Source organism: Typopeltis vanoorti, chromosome 4, assembly GCF_054136105.1.
Source record: "Typopeltis vanoorti isolate ZY-2024b chromosome 4, IOZ_Tvanoo_1.0, whole genome shotgun sequence".
NCBI classification, from domain to species: Eukaryota; Metazoa; Arthropoda; class Arachnida; order Uropygi; family Thelyphonidae; genus Typopeltis; species Typopeltis vanoorti.
In genome coordinates this window covers 118697205-118718337 of record NC_143552.1, presented here as the reverse complement: position 1 = coordinate 118718337, position 21133 = coordinate 118697205, and the positions used below count along the sequence as shown (strand labels likewise).

At 37.6% G+C, this 21133-nt stretch overlaps 1 protein-coding gene across 1 annotated transcript in view; it reads left to right on the top strand.

The window, feature by feature from the left end:
• LOC150107637 (uncharacterized) overlaps window positions 1-21133 on the top strand; it is a 67868-nt gene that overhangs the window by 42611 nt on the left and 4124 nt on the right. Inside the window, exons 5-7 of the mRNA XM_090391443.1 lie at window positions 3111-3236; window positions 3345-3478; window positions 19528-19688. Of these exons, the coding sequence (XP_090247569.1) occupies window positions 3111-3236; window positions 3345-3478; window positions 19528-19688 (421 nt within the window). The remainder of the gene's footprint in view (window positions 1-3110; window positions 3237-3344; window positions 3479-19527; window positions 19689-21133) is intronic.

Sequence of the window (21133 nt, the reverse complement as noted above, 5' to 3'; positions counted from 1 at the left end):
GATAGGAATCTCACTGTGGAGCAAAGCAGAGATGTTATTCACTTTTACAACCCAGGCAAGCAAGAATTTACTTTTGATATTAACTGTGAGTAGCTGAAGTAATACAAAGAGATGTAGCCATATCTATGCTATCAGTAATTTGTTTAGACACACTACATTAAGACTGCCTAGTTGTCACTAGGCAGTCTTGATACTTTTTTTGATCAGACTTCATATTGTTAATGGCTATGCAGTTTATGATTTATACCAAGGGTCAGCAGCCTGCGGGCCACATGCGGCCCAAACATGCATTTTTGGCGGTCAATAAAAGGGTTACCGTACTTACATGGCACGTGGCCTGTATTTTGAATTATTTAAATAATACATTTTATAATATGAATAATAAATTAAAAATAATTTTTATGTCTATATGCCTTCGTGATATCGCCATGCAACTTGGAGCGAGTCAACCATGGTCACCATGAGTGGGGATAACAAAGGCGACATCATCCGACGACAACCGAGATTTTGGTACACTTTTGCATTCGCCAACTATGTCTGTTGAAGAAACATTGATGGAAGAAAATCTACATCATTATATATGTTGCAAATCTGCATCTACAGTTGGATGGCAAACACAAAAGGAAACTTTTGTTGGTATTATTTGAGATTTACAAACGGAATTTTCAACAAGATTTGTGGATTTTCATAAAAATTGCATCAAAATGCGATTATTTTTGAATCCTTTTAATGTTGACATTGATGACGTACCAAATGAACTAAGATGGAAGTTTTGGAAATACAATACAATTATTATTATTATTATTATTCAGGCCTCCATGGAGTCAAAAGACTCATCGTGGGAGGTCCTTTCTAAGAAACACAAGTCTATCAAGACTCATCGAGGGAGGTCCCTCCTAGGAAACACAAAGTTTATCATCTATCATACCACTCCTTAAACGCATTGACCGTTATCGATCTCACCACTCCATCAGGCAATGCATTCCATGGTTCAACCACCCTCCATGCAAAGAAACCACTCCTCACCCTCTTTCTCACAGTTTCCTTTCGTAACTTCCAGGGATGTCATGACTCCTTCCTGCTGTTCAACCAAGCGAAGGAACTCCCCAGTATCAACCCTGTAACCACCTCTCAACAGTTTAAAAATCTATCATATCGCCTCTCCTTCTTCTATCCACCAAACTCTGCAGTCCACACTCTCTCAGCAGAACCTCATAACTAACATTGTACAGTCCCGACACCATCTTTGTTATCTGCCATTGTACCCTTTCCACAGTTAATTTATTCCCTTCAAATCCTGGGGACCAGATCTGAGAACAATAGTCTAAGTGTGGGCTGATAAGAGTCTTATACAACTGAATGATAACCATTTTATCTCTGCAGGTCAGTGTCCTTCTCATTATTGCAGCAATCCTCTGTGTTACCTTCATTACCTTTGCAATATGTCCCCTAAATTTCAGGTTTCTATCAATCATCAACTCCAGATCCCCTATCTACCCCACTTCCTCCAGCCAGTATAACCCCTCCCATAGAGTATGCAGTGTCCCATCTATGTTTCCCAAACCTCAAGACCTTACATTTTGCTGCATTAAACCGACACCCCCCATTCATTTGCCCATCTATCTAGTGTATTCAAATCCACTTGCAGGGCTACCACAATGAAACATTAAAGAATGCATTTTTGTTAGAAAACATTCAAAACATTGAGACACTCTAAAGCTATACAATTATAAAGCTATAATATTCGACTGTAAATTACAGTTATTATGAACTTGAGCTATAGTCCGTGTTAAAGTTCTATTGTTGTACACTTGTGTGTGTGTGTGTGTGGAACCATGCGATCTCCAGTATCTGATAGTAGAGCTGAAAGAGTCAGGCAAATTATAGCTGAGATTATTGTTCATATGAAGAGGGTTCAAGGTGATTTCTTTTGACTCGACAATGCTTACCTCATCGTGGCAAATGTGTAGGTTTGAAGTTGTTGTCCAATTTACTTCATGTTGGCGGCTTTCGTTGTTTGTGTTTATTGAAAACAGGACATGGCCTGATAGGGCGGTAGCTTTGGTTCTCTTGTAAGCAATGTCTCTCTGGTGTTCCTCGATCCCTACAGTGGCATGGATGTTTATGATGACTGTCTTTAGGTGATAAATGATTTTCACTGCTGTGAGACCAGCACCTGACTGACAGGGGCTTGAAAAGGCTTGAAAAATTTCCATATTTGGTCTATAGAGCAGTTTTCTGATTATCTAACCCATAGTTAGATAATCAGAAAACTGATTATATAACTATGGGTTAGATAACTACTTTATCTGTGATTCCTTTATTAGCGACTTCTGGTGGTACTAGTAAAGTTAGGTTTTTATTCCCTGGTGTCAGTTTTGAGCAATTTTAAATAAAGTGAGAAACAGAAATAATGAACATATTTATTGCAGAAAAATGCACATACAGTTATATTTAATAAATTTTTAATTTACAGACTTATATCAATGTTTGCTGCGACCACAGAATCTTTTTTTGCAAATTACAGTTTAAGAATCATTGCTATAAGTTATGCACCTTTTGTAGATGAAATGACATTACAAAAAAAAAAAAGATAGGATTATCCACCTTCTTGTTAACAAGTAAGGTTTAAAAATTATTTGTCTGTACCATGTAAAGTATCATGATTCTGAGTATTCTGAAGAATATGTTCTCCAACAAATACTTGTGACAGTGGTGAAGTTGTGGAAATTGGGTCCTATGAAATATAGAGAAATAGGAAAATATTTGTATTTTTAATCTCCTAACAAACAAATAGGATTTATAAGAATTTCTCGCTCTTCTTCATCCATGCATGCATATACACACTGTCAAATAGTCATTATGACAAGCATTACATAACAAAAAGGATTGAGATGAGAATAATAAAAATAAAACAAATAAAAAAAAATGAATATTGAAAATAATAAAAGATAAAAATTATAAACAAATAGCAAAAATTAGATCTTGAAATTGGATAATGATTGTTTAATGATACTTGCTGAATAATGGGGCTGAACAAATATTTGATAAACAGAATAACAGTTATATAAATATGCTTAACTTGCATTTTATAAGAAATGTATTTTCAGGAAGAAATTTTTAACATCCATGTCATGACTAGTTATCAGGAGCAGTTAACAAGTTTTGTTATTTCTGAAATAATACACCAGAATTCAGTAAAACGCCAGGCAGAAATGATTGTTAAATTTATCAAGGTAAGTAAAATCTTTTTTCAAATTAAGCAATTTTTAACAAACTTCTTTTCCTCTTTGTTTAGTGATATTGTAAGGTAGAAGCTTATTTATAGTCTATTTTTACTGCAGGTTACAGTGGAATGCTACAACTTGTGCAACATGCAAGCTGTCATGACCATACTTGCAGCAATGCAGAGTATAGCAGTGTTCAGATTAAAGAAAATGTGGAAAGTTGTGGAAAAAAAACATTTCACTAAATTCATGTAAGTTGTACATTTATCTTGGAAATTAATAATGATGCAAATATTATACATGTACCAAAAGGCTTAAAATAATTACTTTGTTAGACAGAATAAACAGCTGCATGATTGTGAATTTCAGATGTGGAAAAATAATCCTATCTCAGTGAAATGCCATTTCAGAGTTTGATGGAATGGCATTTGATCGAGATCAGTATTGTTTGTCAGCATTTCACTTGCTATGAAAGCAATTCGTTCTCTGGGACATGTTCACTACCTTTGCACTGTGTCTCTTTAAAAGTCATTATCATCTATTAGTTAAAGAGCTGTGGTCAAGGTGTAGGCGATGCTAGTGAGGACAAGGATTTAGAACCGGTTTGACAGTAGCAAAATTCTCTTTAATGGGCAGCATGGGTTTGCTAAAGGAAGATTTTTTTTGGCAATCTGCTTACTTATTATAACAAGGTGATAAATACATTGGATAAGGGAGATGCATAATATAGTAGTATATTTAGATTTTGCAAAGTTTTCTATTAGATTGCAACATGACAAACTAGTAGTTAAATCGGAATAGATAGGGTTGGATAATACATTAGTGCATTGGATTGTAATTAGCTGTCTGATAGGTATTAGCAGGTTGCGTATGAGGAGTGATATTCCAGAAGAGGAAAGTCACTAGTGGTGTGCACCAGAGGTCTGTTTTGGGGCCATTGTTGTTTATTTTGTATGTAAATGACATTGGAAAGGGTTTAAACAGTGATATAGTGATATACAGTTGTTTGCAGGCAATGCAAAGTTGGGGAGAATTATGAGAAGTAGAGTAGATGTTGTAGCTTTTCAAGAAGACCTAAATAGACTGTCTGAAAGTATTTGTAGGGATGTCAGTTTAATGTTGCAAAGTGTAAGGTTTTAAAATTTGGGAAGCAAAGATGGGATGCAGAGTATAGAATTGGTGGGGATATATTTAGAGGAGGTGGAGGAGTTGAAAGATCTGGGGGTGATGGTAGATAGGGACTTGAAATTTCATAGATCTTTTTCTAAAATTGTACCAGGCTTTGATCAGGCAGGAGGGATTGCCTGGTTTTCAAAAGGATGATGAGTTGTTGGAGAGGGTTCAGAGATGTTTGAGTAAGTCAGTTTCTGGTTCTGGAATGTGGAATATGAGGACAGATTGAGAGAATGCAAATTACAGAGCCAAATGGATAGAAGGAAGAGAGATGATATGATTGAGACATATAGGTTGGTGGGGGGTAAATACCAGATTAACATGGATGAAATTTTTCATTGAATATCTCGAGACAGGGAGAATGAGAGGCCATCCCTAGAAGCTATATAAGATGGATGTGAACAAGGGGTTGAGGAGTAGATTTTTTTGCATACACAGTGGTAGGTGATTGGAATGCATTGATTGAGAGTGTGGTGAGTGCAGGGACAGTGAATGCATTTAAGTCGAGGTGGGAGTGAGAGTGGGACCTCCCATAATGAGTCTCTTGACTCCTTGGAGGTTTGCTGATAATAATAACATTAATAGTCCCTCCCACCTCCTCCTCATCATCAACATCCTGCAATACATATGCACCAATATGAATACTCAGTCTGCAATTTCAAAATGCAAGAGTTTGCATTCAGAAATTGAACTATTATTGTCACTCCTTTGTCTGCCTTGCCTATCTACTCAAATCTACTTGAAAACACTTTACACTAGCTCTGTCACACATTACAACTTTGCATTATTTGCATATGGATAAATATTCATCCCCCCCCCCCACCACTCGAAAAATTACAAATATCATTTAATACACAGATTGAACAATGATAGTTCAAGAACACGGTCCTGCAGTACTCCACATGTCATCTTTCTGTTTTTAAACATGACTCCCCAATATAATATTTTTATTATTATTAACATCTGACTTCTGGAGTCAGAGACTCGTTGTGAGAGGTACACACTATCGTGCACAAAGCTCATCCAACCATGTATTAAAATCATTCATTCTGTCTATATTTACAACATACTCAGGCAATGCATTCCACTCACCAACCACTCTTCACGCAAAGAACTTTCTCCTCACTCCTCTGCTCACACCCTCTTTATACTGTTTCTCTTGTTCTACCCCTTTCTCCCATTATGTGAAAAATATCTTCCACATGGACCTGATAACAACTCCTGACCAGCTTATATGTCTCAATCATATCCCTCCCTCTTTTCTTCTTATTCACAAGACTTTGCAATTTACATTCTTTCAATCTGTCTTCATACTCCACATTCCAAAAACCAGTTACCAACTTTGTCACTCTTCTCTGGGGCCCCTTGTCTACCACCACTCCCAGATCTCTTCTACCTACTTTAAAGTTTTCCCACTAAGTATCTGCTTTGCATCCCATCGTTGATTACCAAATTTCAAAATTTTACACTTTTCAACATTGAACTGACAGTTCCGCTTACCTACTCATTCAAACAATCTATTGAAGTCCTCATGTAAGGCCATAATGTTTGCTTGACTCTGCATTGTTCTCCCGAATTTTGCATCATCTCTAAACAGCTGCATATCACCAGTTAAATCCATCCCAATATCATTAATATAAAAATAAACAGCAACAACAACAACAATGGCCCTAATACATATCTCTGTGGCACACTGCTAGTGACTCTCCTCTTTTGGGATACTGCACCCTCATATACAACTTTTTGATACCTATCTGACAGCTAATCACCAATCCCACTCACTAGCCTGTTATCCAATCCCATCAGTTTCAGTTTATATTATTATTATTATTATTATTTCCCAAGACCTCATGGAGTCAAAGACTCATCTGGGAGGTCCTTTTATCACACACACATCTCATCATACCGTTGAAAGTTTATTTTTCACTTGGTTAGAGTATGATAAATTTAGTTTAATCCTTTATCCAAGTGTGAGCAAACAACGTTTGCGCCTGAAAGTATCTTCAGGACTGGGGTAAGGTGGTACATCTGGGGTAAGGTGGTTGTACCACCTTACCCCAGTCCTGAAGATACTTTCAGGCGCAAACTTTGTTTGCTCACACTTGGATAAAGGATTAAACTAAATTTATTATATATCATCATACCGTGTCTTAAACACACTCAAACTCCTTGCAGACACCACCCTCTCAGGCAAGGCATTCCAATCACTCACAACCCTGCACGAAAAAAACCTGCCTCTCACTCCCCTACTCACACCCTCTTTATACAGTTTCCAGAGATGACCTCTGGTTCTCCCCTGATCTCCCACTATTCTCTGTAGAACTTATCCACCATTGATCTTATAACAACCCTTACCAACTTGTAGGTCTCTATCATATCTCCCCTCTTCCTTCTCTCCACCAGACTCTGCAACTTACATCTTCTCAATCTTTCCTCATACTCAACATTCCAGAGGTCAGAAACTAGCTTAGTCAGTCACCTTTGGACCCTTTCCAACATCTCTTCATCCTTCTGAAAACCCGGTGACCAAATCTGAGCACAATAGTCCATGTGTGGCCTAATCAAAGCCTTATACAATGGAACAAGAATCTCCCTACTTCTACACGTCAGTGTCCTCCGCATCATTCCCAGAAGTCTTTGTGTTGTCTTCACAATTTTGGCGATGTGTCCCCTAAATTTTAGATCCTTATCCACTATCACCCCCAGATCTCTTATTTCCTCTACCTCCAACAATATATTCTCACCAAGCATAAATTCTGCATCCCATCTTTGTTTTCCAAATTTTAAAACCTTACATTTTGCAACATTGAACTCACATCCCCATTTGCTTGCCCAATCACTCAATTTATTCAAGTCTTCTTGCAAGGCCACAACATCTTCACTACTCTTTATGGTTCGTCCCCACTTTGCATCATCTGCAAACAACTGAATATCTCCATCCAAATCTTCGCCAGTATCATTAATATACAAGTTAAATAGTAATGGCCCTTACAGACCCCTGAGGCACTCCACTAGTGACTTTCATTTTCCTGGATATCGCACACATACACACAACTTGTTGATACCTATCAGATAGCCAGTATCCAATCCAATGCACTAATCTAATATCCAACCCCCATCTGCTCTAGTTTGACTGTCAACTTATCATGAGGTACTCTATCAAAAGCCTTTGCGAAATCCAAGTATATTACTGTGTATCCTTCTCCTCTGTCCAAGGAAGCAATCAAAACATGACTTCCCTTTAGCAAATCCATGCTGTCCATCAAAGATTATACCATTGTTGTCAACCCAACTCTGGATCCTAGTTCTTACAAGCTTCTCCAACAACTTAATCACAACACCTGACACAGAGATAGGCTTATAGTTTGATGCTTGAGTTCGATCACCCCCTTTATGAAGTGGCACAATCTTGCCCTCCTTCCACTCTTTAGGAACTTGACCAAGTGCAAGACTCTTATTAAAAAAATATGTCAAGGCAGGTGTCAACTCTCTGGCACATTCCTTCAGAATACGCGGTGATATATTATCAAGTCCCACAGCCTTATTTACATCTAGTTTACTCAACTCCCCAAACACATCTTGCTCACTTACAGTCAGTCTCTCCTCCCCATCATCAACTGCTCTCAATCTCTCCATGAAGTTACATTCACAAGATTGAAAGATCTTTATGAACTGCTCATTAAGTATCTCTACCACACATTCTGCAACAACTGTCTTTATACCATTTCCTCCAATCAATGTCATCCTTCCATAATCATTCTTTCTTTTGCTGGCTACATATCGAAAGAACTCCCTAGGATTCTTTTTGGCTTCATTAGCTAACTGCTGTTCATACCTCTCTTTAGCTACTCTCACCAACCAAGTCACCCTCCTTGCCTGGTCTTTGTAGACCTCATGAAATTGGTTACTTCCACTTCTCTTATGCTGCCTCCACAATGCCCTTTTTCTCCGTATCGCATGCTTAATCTCTTTATTCATCCATCTCACACCTACCTTATTTAACCTTCTCATCCTTGGAATACATTTAGACATTGCATCTATCAACTTATTGTGTGGCAGTCTATCAAAAGCTTTTGCAAAATATAAGTATACCATTCTGTATGTATCTCCCTTGTCCAAGTTGGTAAGGGTAATTACCAGAATAACGTGGATGAAATTTTTCATAAAAATATCTGGAGACAGGCACACTGCTAGTGACTTTCCTCTTTTGGGATACTGCACCCTCATATACAACTTTTTGATACCTATCTGACACACATGGCAGTCTATCAAAAGCTTTTGTAAAATATAAGTATACCATTGTATATGCATCTCCCTTGTCCAAAACATTTGTCACCTTGTTATAGTACAAAAATAAGTTAGTAAAAATTGTTCCACCTTTATGCAGTGGAACAATTTTATCTTCTTTCTGCTGTCTTGGAAGTTCTGTTGTAACACTCTTATTAAACAGCCATGCCAATTCTTCATAGTCTGACAGAATATTAAACTTTTGACATATCCAAACTCTCTCTCTCATCTCCTGTTCAGTCTCTCCACAAACACACCCTTCCCTTTCCACTTTCATATCTTTACACAATGTGTAATACACACTGCTGTCATATCTTTCCGATAGCTATCTCCACTCCAGTGATTGATTATCAAGCCCATTTAAAGTCTGAATTTAAATACCTGTCTTCCATTCTCTTCATGAAATCTAGAATCTGTAATTCCTTTCCATTGTCAATTATAGAGTCTCCATAACTCAGTCGGTATAGACGAAGTCCTTTGGTCAGAAAGATATGGGTTCGATTCTCATCCATGACTTGAGGAACCTTTATCTGGTCTCTTTCACCTGAAGGTGAGTTAGCCAGTCTCATATGGAGGTAGAGGGTTTTTCAACCAGAAACTCGGATTTTTCATCCCTCAGAACAGGCAAACCAGTCCATGAACACATGGATCTACTGTCATAAAATGCATACTTAATCCTTCATACTTAATCCTTTAGGAGGGCTCAACAGGGATGGTTGAGAAAAGGGAGGGAATCCACACGAATAAATAAAAATTGTCAATTATTGTCATAAACTTGCAATAAAATGTAATCAAATTATTAAATCACTAACACAGGATCTTCCATTTACAAATTAATGCCAACCTCCATGACTTTTATTAAACAACAACGTCAAGGGCATGATTGCTTTTACACCTCCTCACCATACTAAACATATGACAGGATCCCTCTGCATGACTGATATCTGTGGTAGTGAAAATTTAAAATACCTCTGATGGTCAGCCTCAGTTTCTCTCTTTTCTTTTTCTCTCTAGAATAATAGAATTTTTATCTGCATGGAATGCCCTGACAAAATCTATCACTAAACAATTCCATGTCCTCTGTCCAAGTCACCTTATTCCTATCTCCTGCCTAACAGGATCACCATCTTAGTCACTTTCATAGTTTGTACTTTATACACATTGGTATATTACAAATATTGGTTAACTGGGGATAATATTTAGGCAGCAACAAAAAATGGAGAGACACAGAATCTTCTGGAAGGAGAGAAAAAGTAATGATAGAAAAGAGTTATATCTGCTCAGAGTGGAGGTGAAAGGCTGTACATATGATTGATGGTTTTTGAGGCCATAAGAAACAAAATAGCATCTGATAAGATGTTAAATTATGTGGGAATGTGAAAGCAATGATCATGAAATATTTAGACAAATTAGCTGAGCCAATGAAAAGAGATTAATCTGAATAGAAGATTTTTAGGAATATAGATTTTAAAGAGGAGATAGGATGTAGAAGCAAACAGTGCATTTCTAGAGATAATCACCTTAGAAAGCACGTGATTAAAGAACATCAGATTTTTAGTGTTGGATTTGGTGATAGCCTTGCAGGATGTAGTCGTGAATATGAGAGGAGACTAGGCAGTCAGGCCAAGGGAGCTCTCCTGCTATGTAATGAGCAAGCAGAAGAAAAAGAAGAATGATTACGAAGACGTGATGCAATAGCTAGGAATAGCATCAAAGTAACTGCTGGAGAGGATGTAGTGAACTTGTTTTACGAGCACCTTGCCAATTATTTCATATTAGTGTGAATAATGCTGTGCCATGCCCAGAAGGGAGGTAAATACTTAAGGATTGGAGATGAATAAGTTTTTTTACATACATATGCCAGATGTTAATAAGGCTGTGGGATTGGATGATATATCATCATATATTTTTAAGGAATCTGCAAAAGAGTTGATTGTGCCTCTAATTTGATTGTTTAATAGGAAGAATCCCAAAGGAGTAGTTGAAAAAAATAGCATCACTGCATAGGGGTGGTGCTGAGACAGATTTTTGAATTATAGACCATTCTGTATATCTTTGGCTGTAGTTTTCAAAGTGCATTGCTTCTATGAAAAGGAGTCCGACAACATATAGCAATACTACTGAAATACTTTTCATACAAATGTTTACCATTTCTTTCTTTATACTTTTTTGTTTCTTATGCAACTGCTTAATTTCAGCATTTTTCCATTTCACACTTATCCTGTTTATCATTCTTACTCTATGGATGCAATTAGCAATTGTTAACTAATTTAACTAATTTTCAAGTAGCATTAATCTCTACCTGTTTAAGTTGCTGTTTCTCTGTTCTTTGCTCAAGCTATCTGTTCACTTAGTCCTAATTTCAATCCTGTTTTTCTTGACACTTTCCTTGAGTAATTATGAAAACTCACCCCTTCTCATTCCCACTTACTGATTTCTTTTCCACTCTATATTAGTATAATTAAAATGTCCCCATAATGATTATGTTCCTTGTATTCACTGAATCTAATTTGTGTAATCATTTCAGCATCATCCCCCCCCCCCCCCCCCGACATACACATATTTCTGGCCTACAGCAGTAACTTACTAAACTAACTTATTTCTACTTCACACACACTATATTCTCATACCCACAGCCACAGCTCTTCTTCCTTGATCTTTATTCTAAATCAGTGATTTTCAATCTTTTCCATAATATGGCACACCTAGACTAATTATTAAAATTCTGCACCACACTAAAAATATATTCTTTTAATTTTTTGATGATCTGGCAAAAATAGGCATACTTTTGATTGATTTACACACACAAGACCAGACACTAATAAATAAATGCACAAATTACAACATTATTTCTTTTAATTAATTTGTTTTTATAAATCTCGCAGTACACCTGAAGACCTCTTGTGGCACATTGGTTGAAACTCGCTGCTCTAAATACATATAATTCTTCTCCAGTTTGTGACAATATCCCCTTCCATTTTATCCTGGCCGTCTTTCTGGAAGATGCAGTTGCTCTCAATTCCTACTTTAGCTGGTACTTGGTCACCCATATTTCTTTGAACCAGCTGATTGCCAAATCCCTGGACTCTTTCCTCTTGTCCCAGTATTTCTGAACATTAATGCATATAAATACAGCAGTTCATTCCCAGACTTTGAAGTGGTCCTGTCTCCATTTCTGCACACAGTCTTCATTTGGGAAATCCCCTTCCTTCTCTCATCCAAAAACTAATCATTCTAGTTTTTCTGCTTGATATCCTTTCACCAAACCATCTTTCTCAAAATACATGCCGCTCACCCCAAGCATGCAAAATACTTTTACATTCAAATTTTAACAAATTTTACATTTAAATTTTAACATAGTATTGTTTATTTTTGGTAGCTTGTTGTGTCTGTGTGATTTTGGTGTGAATTCCATTTTATTTAACTTAGTATTTTAACGATGCGTTTCATAGAATAGCACATGGCACCAATGTGACTTAAGATAATGGCGTCCAAAAATACACCACCTTTGTTCAAAAACTGTAATTTGAGGGAGTTTGTCTAATGTGATGTGCGTGGGATGTATATATTCCCGAAGGAGGCTGGAGTTTGGATGGAAAGTGATAGTGGTTGGAGAATGTGCAGAAAGTATAAGCAAAGTGAGGAATTGAAGTATGTATCAGGTCGTGAGATAGTTATGGTTGAAGAAAGCCAGAATGTGAGTGAAAATAGTGGCTTGATAGGGAATTGCGATGTTGTGCAAGATGGCAATGAGAGCGGTGATCAAAGAGAGAGTGAAAGAAACTATACAGAGAGAGAGAGAATGGTTTAAATGATGAAAAAAATGAGGAATTATTTGTAGGAGTGAGATCGCTAGGTTGCGCGCAGTGATACACAGTACGCAGCGAAAGTTGGAGCACCTGCAAAACTCTTTCCAGAGTGCCTCAGCTAACGGAAATTAACAAGTGTTTGAAAGGAAAAAATAAGCGTAGGAGTAGGAGAGTTTCTAAAATGAAGGAAAGTGTGTTGTATGGTGACTCGTTATTAAGAGGAGTGATAGATGGGAGTTTAACTAAATTGTACTTACCAGGTGCGAAATTTAAGGATGTAAGTGAGAGTATTAAAAACAGAGGGTGAAAGAATTGATAATTGTGGTGGGTACGAATGAATTGAAAGGAGATAAATTTTTTATGAGAGAGGACTTTAAAGTATTGTTAAAGGTAGTGAAAGAAAAGAGTGACAGAGTTGCCACGGTATGACAGAGAGGAGTTTAGGAGGAGGACCATAATTGCAAATGACTTTATGTGCAGGTTATGCAGACAGCGTGTTGTGGAATTTGTGGACATGTGGACTTGTTAATTTCCGTTAGCTGAGGCACTCTGGAAAGAGTGCCTCAGCTAACAGAAATTAACAAGTGTTTGAAAGGAAAAAAATAAGCGTAAGAGTAGGAGAGTTTCTAAAATGAAGGAAAGTGTGTTGTATGGTGACTCGTTATTAAGAGGAGTGATAGATGGGAGTTTAACTAAATCGTACTTACCAGGTGCGAAATTTAAGGATGTAAGTGAGAGTATTAAAAACAGAGGGTGAAAGAATTGATAATTGTGGCGGGTACGAATGAATTGAAAGGAGATAAATTTTTTATGAGAGAGGACTTTAAAGTATTGTTAAAGGTAGTGAAAGAAAAGAGTGACAGAGTTAGGATGGTGAGTCTGTTGCCATGGTATGACAGAGAGGAGTTTAGGAGGAGGAGGACCATAATCACAAATGTCTTTGTGTGCAGGTTATGCAGACAGTGTGGTGTGGAATTTGTGGAATGAGTTTGATGGGCGAAAGGATTTATACAAGATGGATGGCCTGCATTTGAATGGATTTGGTGTGCAAATACTGGAAAAAGTGTTGCTGAATGAAGTGAAAATGGATGTGCAGAACCAGGGAAACGAGAGAACTACCAAGGAGGGGGAGGGGGGAAGTGGATATGCGGACATCAGTGAGACAGTTGAGTGTAAGAATGTGTATAATGTACCTGAGCCAGTACTAAGGACAAGAAATCAGAATGTAGTTAGAATAACGCATCAAGATAGGGGTGGGACAAAGGGACCTCTGCATTTCATGTATACTAATGCCATGAGTATTAGGAACAAGAAGGAAGAATTTTTGGCCTTGATTGGCTCTTCCTGGCCACAGGTTATTGGCATTAGTGAAACATGGCTGATGGAAGATGATAGTTAGTGGGATAGAATGTGTAGGTTATAGTGTGTTTAGGAGGGACAGAGAGAATAAAATGGGGGGAGGAGTGTTATTGATGATAGCTAATGAACTACAGCTAAGGAAAACTGAAGTTGTATTGCAGGATAGTGAAAAGAGCTCATTTGAGGCTATTTGGTGTGAGATTGAGACTGGCAGAACAAAATATATAGTTGGGTGCTGCTATAGACCAGGTGATGGAATAGATGGTGGAGATAGTATGCATAAACAAATTGATGAAATGAGTGGAAGGAGAGTAATTATTATGGGGATTTCAACTATGGTAACATTGATTGGAAGGAGGAGAGAACACATGTGAGGAAGGAAATAGATTTTATTCAATTATTAAGGGATAACTATCTGAGACAGCATGTAATTGAAAATACTAGGGGTTTGAGAGTGCTTGACCTGGTAAAAGCATCTGAGAATTTGACTGTAATGAATATCACCATGTTGCCACCTATTGGTGAGAGTGATCATAAGGTGTATAGTATGACCTGGGAGGTGGCTAAAGGTGTGGAATTTTCGATTAAGACAGGGTATATGTGGAATTACCATGCTGGCAACTATGACAAGCTTAGGAGATTGCTTGGTTCAGTGCCACGGCATGTAAAACTGCAAGGGCTGGATGTTGATAGAGCATGGGATGTGGTCAAGGAGCATTTACAGGAGGTTATGGCTGATTGTATACCTAGGGTCCGAATAGTAAAACAAGTAGGTGTTAAATGGATGAATAACACCATTAAGCTTGAGCTGCAAAAAAAGAAACAACTGTGGAGGGAATTTAAAGAGAAAGGTGACCTGCTCTCACATGAACGGTATATAGCACAGGCCAGAAGGGTAACGGGTGTGGTAAAAAAAGTAAAAGCGGATTATGAAAGGAAACTAGCTATGCAAGCTAAAGAAAATTTGAAACAGTTCTTTCAATATGCTGCAAGTAAAAAAAAAACTGTACACGGCAGAATGATTTTAAGGAATGACGATGGTAAGGAGGTCACTGAATCAGTCGATATAGTGGAGTTACTGAGCGAGCACTTTGCAAAAGTATATCCTCCAGGTGGTGACATCGAAAAAATGAAGGCACCATTAGTTTATACGGGAATTGTGATGAATGAAGTGGAGGTGAATAGTCTATTACAGAACCTTAATGTGAATACATCTGTGGGATTGGATGGTATACCAGCATGGGTCTTATGTGAAGCGGCTAAAGAATTATCAGTGCCCTTGACCATGTTGTTTAATGTGAGTCTCGGGTCTGATTTAGTCCCGAAGGTGTGGAAAGAGGGGAAAATAGTTCCACTGCATAAAGGAGGATCCAAGACTACTGTTGCAAATTACTGACCAATCAGCATATCAGGAGTCATTGTCAAGGTCCTGGAGAAAGTAGTCAAGGGAAAAATACAGGAATGGATTGATGAAAATGAGATACTGTATGGGGGAACAGCATGGCTTTGTGAAGGTTAGATCATGCCTCAGTAACTTGCTCAAGTTTATAACACAGTGACGGCTGAAAACTGATTAAGGGTAATGGATTTACAGTGATACTGCTGGACCTGGCTAAGGCATTTGACAGAATACCACATGGAATTCCAATCCGTAAACCACAACATTTGGGAATGGATATAGGGTTGGTGAAATGGATAGGTGGGTGGTTGATGGAGAGATATCAGAGAGTAGTTTATTCAGGTTAGTCCAAAAGATGGCCTGTGACTAATGGTGTGCTGCAGGGTTCTGTTCTTGGACCACTGCTGTTTAATTTGTTCATTAATGATATAGGGAAGGATCTAAGAGGAACAGTTCATTTGTTTGCTGATGATGCAAAGTTAGGTAGGGCAATAGTGAATGCAGAAGATGTCAAAATCTTGCCGGAAGACTTGGATAGATTGGAGTTCTGGGCTAAGGAGAATGGATGTCAATTTAATGTGACAAAATGTAAGGTTATGCATTTTGGGGTGAAAAGATTAGCAGCAGTATACGACATTGGTGGAACTGTACTCCAGGAGATTGATGAGGCCAGGGACTTGGGAGTGTTGGTGGATAGGGAGATGAAGTTTAGGGGGAACATTGCAAAAGTGGCTAAATCAGTTCATCAACTCACTTGGTTGTTGAAAAATACTTTGACGAGCAGAGACAAGCAAGTTATTGTACCTCTGTACCGAGCCTTGATAAGACCTCATCTCGACTACTGTGCCCAGATTTGGTCACCTGGGTTTCTTCTTGATGGGGAGGAGGTGGAGAGGATTCAGAGGCGAGTGACCAAGATGATAGCAAGTCTATGGAATGACCTTATGAGAACAGATTGAAGATTTGTGGGTTGCAGAAATTAGTTGATAGGCAGAAAAGGGGAGATATGATTGAGACATTCAAATTGCTAAAGGGTTTCTATAGGATTAATTCAGAGGATATCTTTGAGATCAGGACTGGTGGTGGGTGGGAGAACTAGGGGACATCTATGGAAGCTGGGTAAGAGTGTGGTTAGCAAGGGTGTTAGAGCTTAGAGTGGTAAATGAGTGGAATAAGCTGTCAGAGTCTGTTGTGGGTGCTATGACAGTGAATGAGTTCAAGGCAAGGTATGATAGATACTGTGAGAATGTTGAATAGTTGTGTGGACATGATGTTTAGGGACTCCCTCGATGAGTCTAAGGACTCCCTGGAGTCGCCCGTAATAATAATAAAAAAATGCATCCCAAACATCTATATGCTCCAAATCTCTCATTCCATACATTCAGACCACCATCTTATTCACCAGTCTTCAGGACTGTCATTAGACTTGATTAGGTTGTAATTACAGCTGAAGCAACCAAACTATTGCGATGTTCTAAAATAAAATTTTTTATTTTATATGTGCTATGGAGACGAGCCTAAATAATGCATACTATTCTTTCCTCCTTAATCCTATTCTACATCCTCTAACATCTCTTTTGAATCCCTTGCCTACTCATTTTGAATTGCTTTTTTAAATCAGTCATATTCACTAATACAAGCATTTTATTCACTGTTACTCCCCTTCTTTTAGCCAATGCAGCATTTTCTATTTTCCCACCTGGAAACTCTTTTGCCACTTTTACACTTCACATCCCAAATTATTAAGTCTCTATACACACCCTGGTTTACCAGTTGCATTTGTACTTCTCTTGCATGTTAACCTTATTTATTGTTGTTCTGCCTTTCATTCACAACTCTTCCTTCTTCTCTCTCTTTCACTCACACACACACATCTACCAACCAATCTCTCCTCTAATTCCATTCTACACTAACATCTCTTCTGAATCCCTTGCCTACTCATTTTGCATTGCTTTTTAAATCAGTCATCTTCACCAAAACAAGCATTTTATTCACTGTTACTCCCCTTCTTTTAACCAATGCAGCATTCTCTATGGGACTAATGGGTTTCTGCAATTCATGTACAAAACATGTACCTAATTCATGTACATGTATTAGGAACAAGAAGGAAGAGTTTTTGGCCTTGGTTGGCACTTTCAGGCCACGGGTTGTTGGTATTAGTGAAACATGGCTGACAGAAGATGTAAAGCTAGTGGAAAGAAGGGAAAATAGTTCCGCTGCATAAAGGTGGTTCCAAGGCTGCTGTTGAAAATTACCGGCCAATCAGCATAACAGGAATCGTTATCAAAGTCTTGGAGAAAATAGTCAAGAGGAAAATACAAGATTGGATAAATGAAAATGGGATACTGTATTGGGGACAGCATGGTTTAGTGAAGGGTAGGTCATGCCTCAGTAACTTGCTCACGTATTATAACACAGTGATGGCTGAACTGGATAAGGGTAATGGGTTTACAGTGATTCTACTGGACCTTGGTAAGGCCTTTGACAGGATACCACATGGAATTCTAATCAGTAAATTGCAGCATATGGGGATGGATAGGAGGGTGGTTGACAGAGAGATATCAGAGAGTGGTTTATTCAGGAGTAGAGTCCACAAGATGGCCTGTGACTAGTGGTGTGCCACAAGGATCTGTTCTTGGACCACTGCTATTTAATGATATAGGAAAGGATCTTAGAGGAACAGTTCATTTGTTTGCGGATGATGCAAAGTTGGGTAGGGCAATAGTGAATGCAGATGATGTCAAAATTTTGCGGGATGATTTGGATAGATTGGAGGTCTGGCTAAGGAGAATGGATGTCAATTTAATGTGGCAAAATGTAAGGTTATACATTTTGGGGTGAAAAGATTAGCAGCAGTTTACTACATTGGTGGAACTGTACTCCAGGAAATTGATGAGGCACGAGATTTAGGAGTGTTGGTGGATAAGGAGTTGAAGTTTAGGGGGCACATTGCAAAAGTGGCCAAATCAGCTCATCAAATCACTTGGTTGCTAAAGAATACGTTGACAAGCAGGTTATTGTTCCTCTGTATTGAGTCTTGATAAGACCCCATCTCAACTACTGTGCCCAGATTTGGTCACCTAGGTTTCTTCTTGATGGGGAGGAGGTTGAGAGGATCCAGAGGCGAGTGACCAAGATGATAGCAGGTCTGTGGAATGAACCTTATGAGAACAGGTTGAGGATTTGTGAGTTGCAAAAATTGGTTGATAGGAGGAGGAGGGGAGATATGATTGAGATTCAAATTACTGAAGGGTTTCTATAAAATTAATTCAGAAGATATTTTTGAGAACAGGGCTGGTTGTGGGAGGACTAGGGGACACCCATGGAAACTGGGCAAAAGTGTGGTTAGTAAGGGTGTTAGAGCTGGGTTCTTTACTTTTAGAGTGGTGAATGAGTGGAATGGGCTGCCAGAGTCTGTAGTGGATGCTGTGACAGTGAATGAGTTTAAGGCGAGGTATGATAGATACTGTATGAATGTCGAATAGTTGTGATGAACATGATTTGGGGCCTCCCTCGATGAGTCTAAGGACTCCCTGGAGTTGCCCGTAATAATACACTCTAACTCGGCCTTTAGTCTTTCTGTATGATATTCATTTTGCTTCTCAGTTACTCCATACCATGATGTTTCATACATTCCACATCTCTGTACCTTCATTCACATCTGTTGAAACCATAAAATTCATGTATTTGTTCTTCTAAATACAAGATTTCACATTAAAAAAATACAAAACCAATCAAAAGCTTGTCTTCTCTTGAGTACCTGTAAATTATGCTTCCAACCACTATGCACCTGTAAGATTATAGGGAGCACCCATGACATGCAGCCAACAGGAAGAAAATTTATAGGGACTAAAGGGAGTATTTGTTATAGTGGAAGGTTTACTGTAGCAAATTCATTTATTATAACATAGAATTATTGCTGTGGGATTTTAGCTAGGACTTTTTGATAGTTTATTCTAGTGATATACAAGAGTAATATACTATAGTAGCTTCTTTATTAGTTATGCCATATGAATATTGAAATTGGGCAGTTTTCATTGCTCTCAGTTAAACATAAAACAAGTAATTTTATAGTTTTGAAGGATTTTCAGTATAACAAAAGTGTACAGTAAATCTTAAAGGCATATTTCTGAAAGTACCACTTTTTTAATAGCATATACGAGTATTGTCTCAAAATTGAATTTTTTGGTGATTCTGAGACTATCTATACTCTGGAGCTCAAATTTCAATTAATTTTAAATCGCATTTCTTACTGATATTTTCTTATTCATAGGCAATTTATTGGAGTCTCAAAGGAAATGAGCAGCCAGAAAGACAGACTCCATTATATCTGTGAAATCCTACGCAGGGGCAGACCTCTTGTGCCTTTTTTGGGTGATGTTCTTCTACTGTGCTATTTATCATTAGCAGAGGCAGAAACTTCAAGCCTTCATGGTAAATTAATTAAGATTTTTATGTAAAGTCTTTTTTGGAAATACAAGGGGGTCTGGAAAGTTCTGATAAACACCTAGAAAAAAAAAGATATTAAAGCAACTGGTATAACCACAAGAAAGAACATACTAGTAGCAGAATTATGAAGGTAACTTATGTTCTTTCTTGTGGTTATATCAGTTGCTTTAAGATCATTTTTGTTCTAGGTGTTTATCAGAACTTTCCAGACCCCTCTCATATTGTTATTATTACCACAGAATTTTCACGAAGTCATGAGACTCATTGCAGGTATAGTTTAAGTAGAAGTATAATCAGGGGCTCATGCATAGGCAATGCAGAACTGCAGCACCCCAATTTTTCTTGATATATAAATATATTTATTAATTTATTTATATTTTCTTGTAATATTTAATTTCATCATCAACAATTCTATACAATTCTCTTATTTTGTATAAAAAATAATAAAAATCCATCTTGTAGCATTTAGGAGGGCGAAGGACGCTAGCAGCACTGTGTTTACCACAGTGTCATATTGCTACGCGCGCAAGCATATGCACGTCATAGCGAGATGCGAGCTATTAGCGTAATGCGACACTGTCCGTCGTGCAGTTCTGCTGTTGTTTATATGCAGTTTGCATCAGTAATAGAGTGTTCGTAGTGCTTATCGTGTTTACTCCGTCTCTTTAAATATTTGCACATTACAATTAAAGACATAACATTTGTTATAGTTTTTATTTTAGAACATTATTGGGGTTATGATAATGGATTTGATTTTTAAGTAATTTTGAATGATACTAAACTGTATAATTTTATCGATAATAAACAATATTGTTTCATGTTTAATTTTTTTAAAATTTTTACCATAATTTTGATATTTTATCCAAACACGTATATACTGTATTTATAGTGTGTATGTATATTTCGAAAGTTGCAGCACCCCCCCACGATTTCAAGCCATGAGCCACCACTGAGTATAATATATCTTCTAATGATAATCTTTTTTGTGTTTGTTTGTCCCTGTTGTTTTGAAAAATTTTCAATCATACTAAACCTTCTACTAAACTCTGTAGATTACATGCCTCACTCTGTCCCACATAGCTAATGCTTCACAGTTATGATATAATTTTTGTTACTTGACTATGTATCCTGTTTGGAGTTTCTTCATATATGGTTTGGTCAAGGCCTTATCTAGTGAAGCCACTACAACCCGTATCTGTGCTGATCCTTTTCACTATTATAATAATCAATAATTTTCTAAATTGTCTTCACCATTTTTTTATGTGAATCTCACTCATTAAAGATTGTAAACATATCATACATTTAATATTGTGGCGGATTATGATTAGATAATCTGGTTTCCCTTTCTCCAGAAACCAAACATTGTACTTTTTCAAGTCGATCAAGTCTACAAAAAAAAAAAAAAAGAAGGTGGTGATTTCACAATAGGC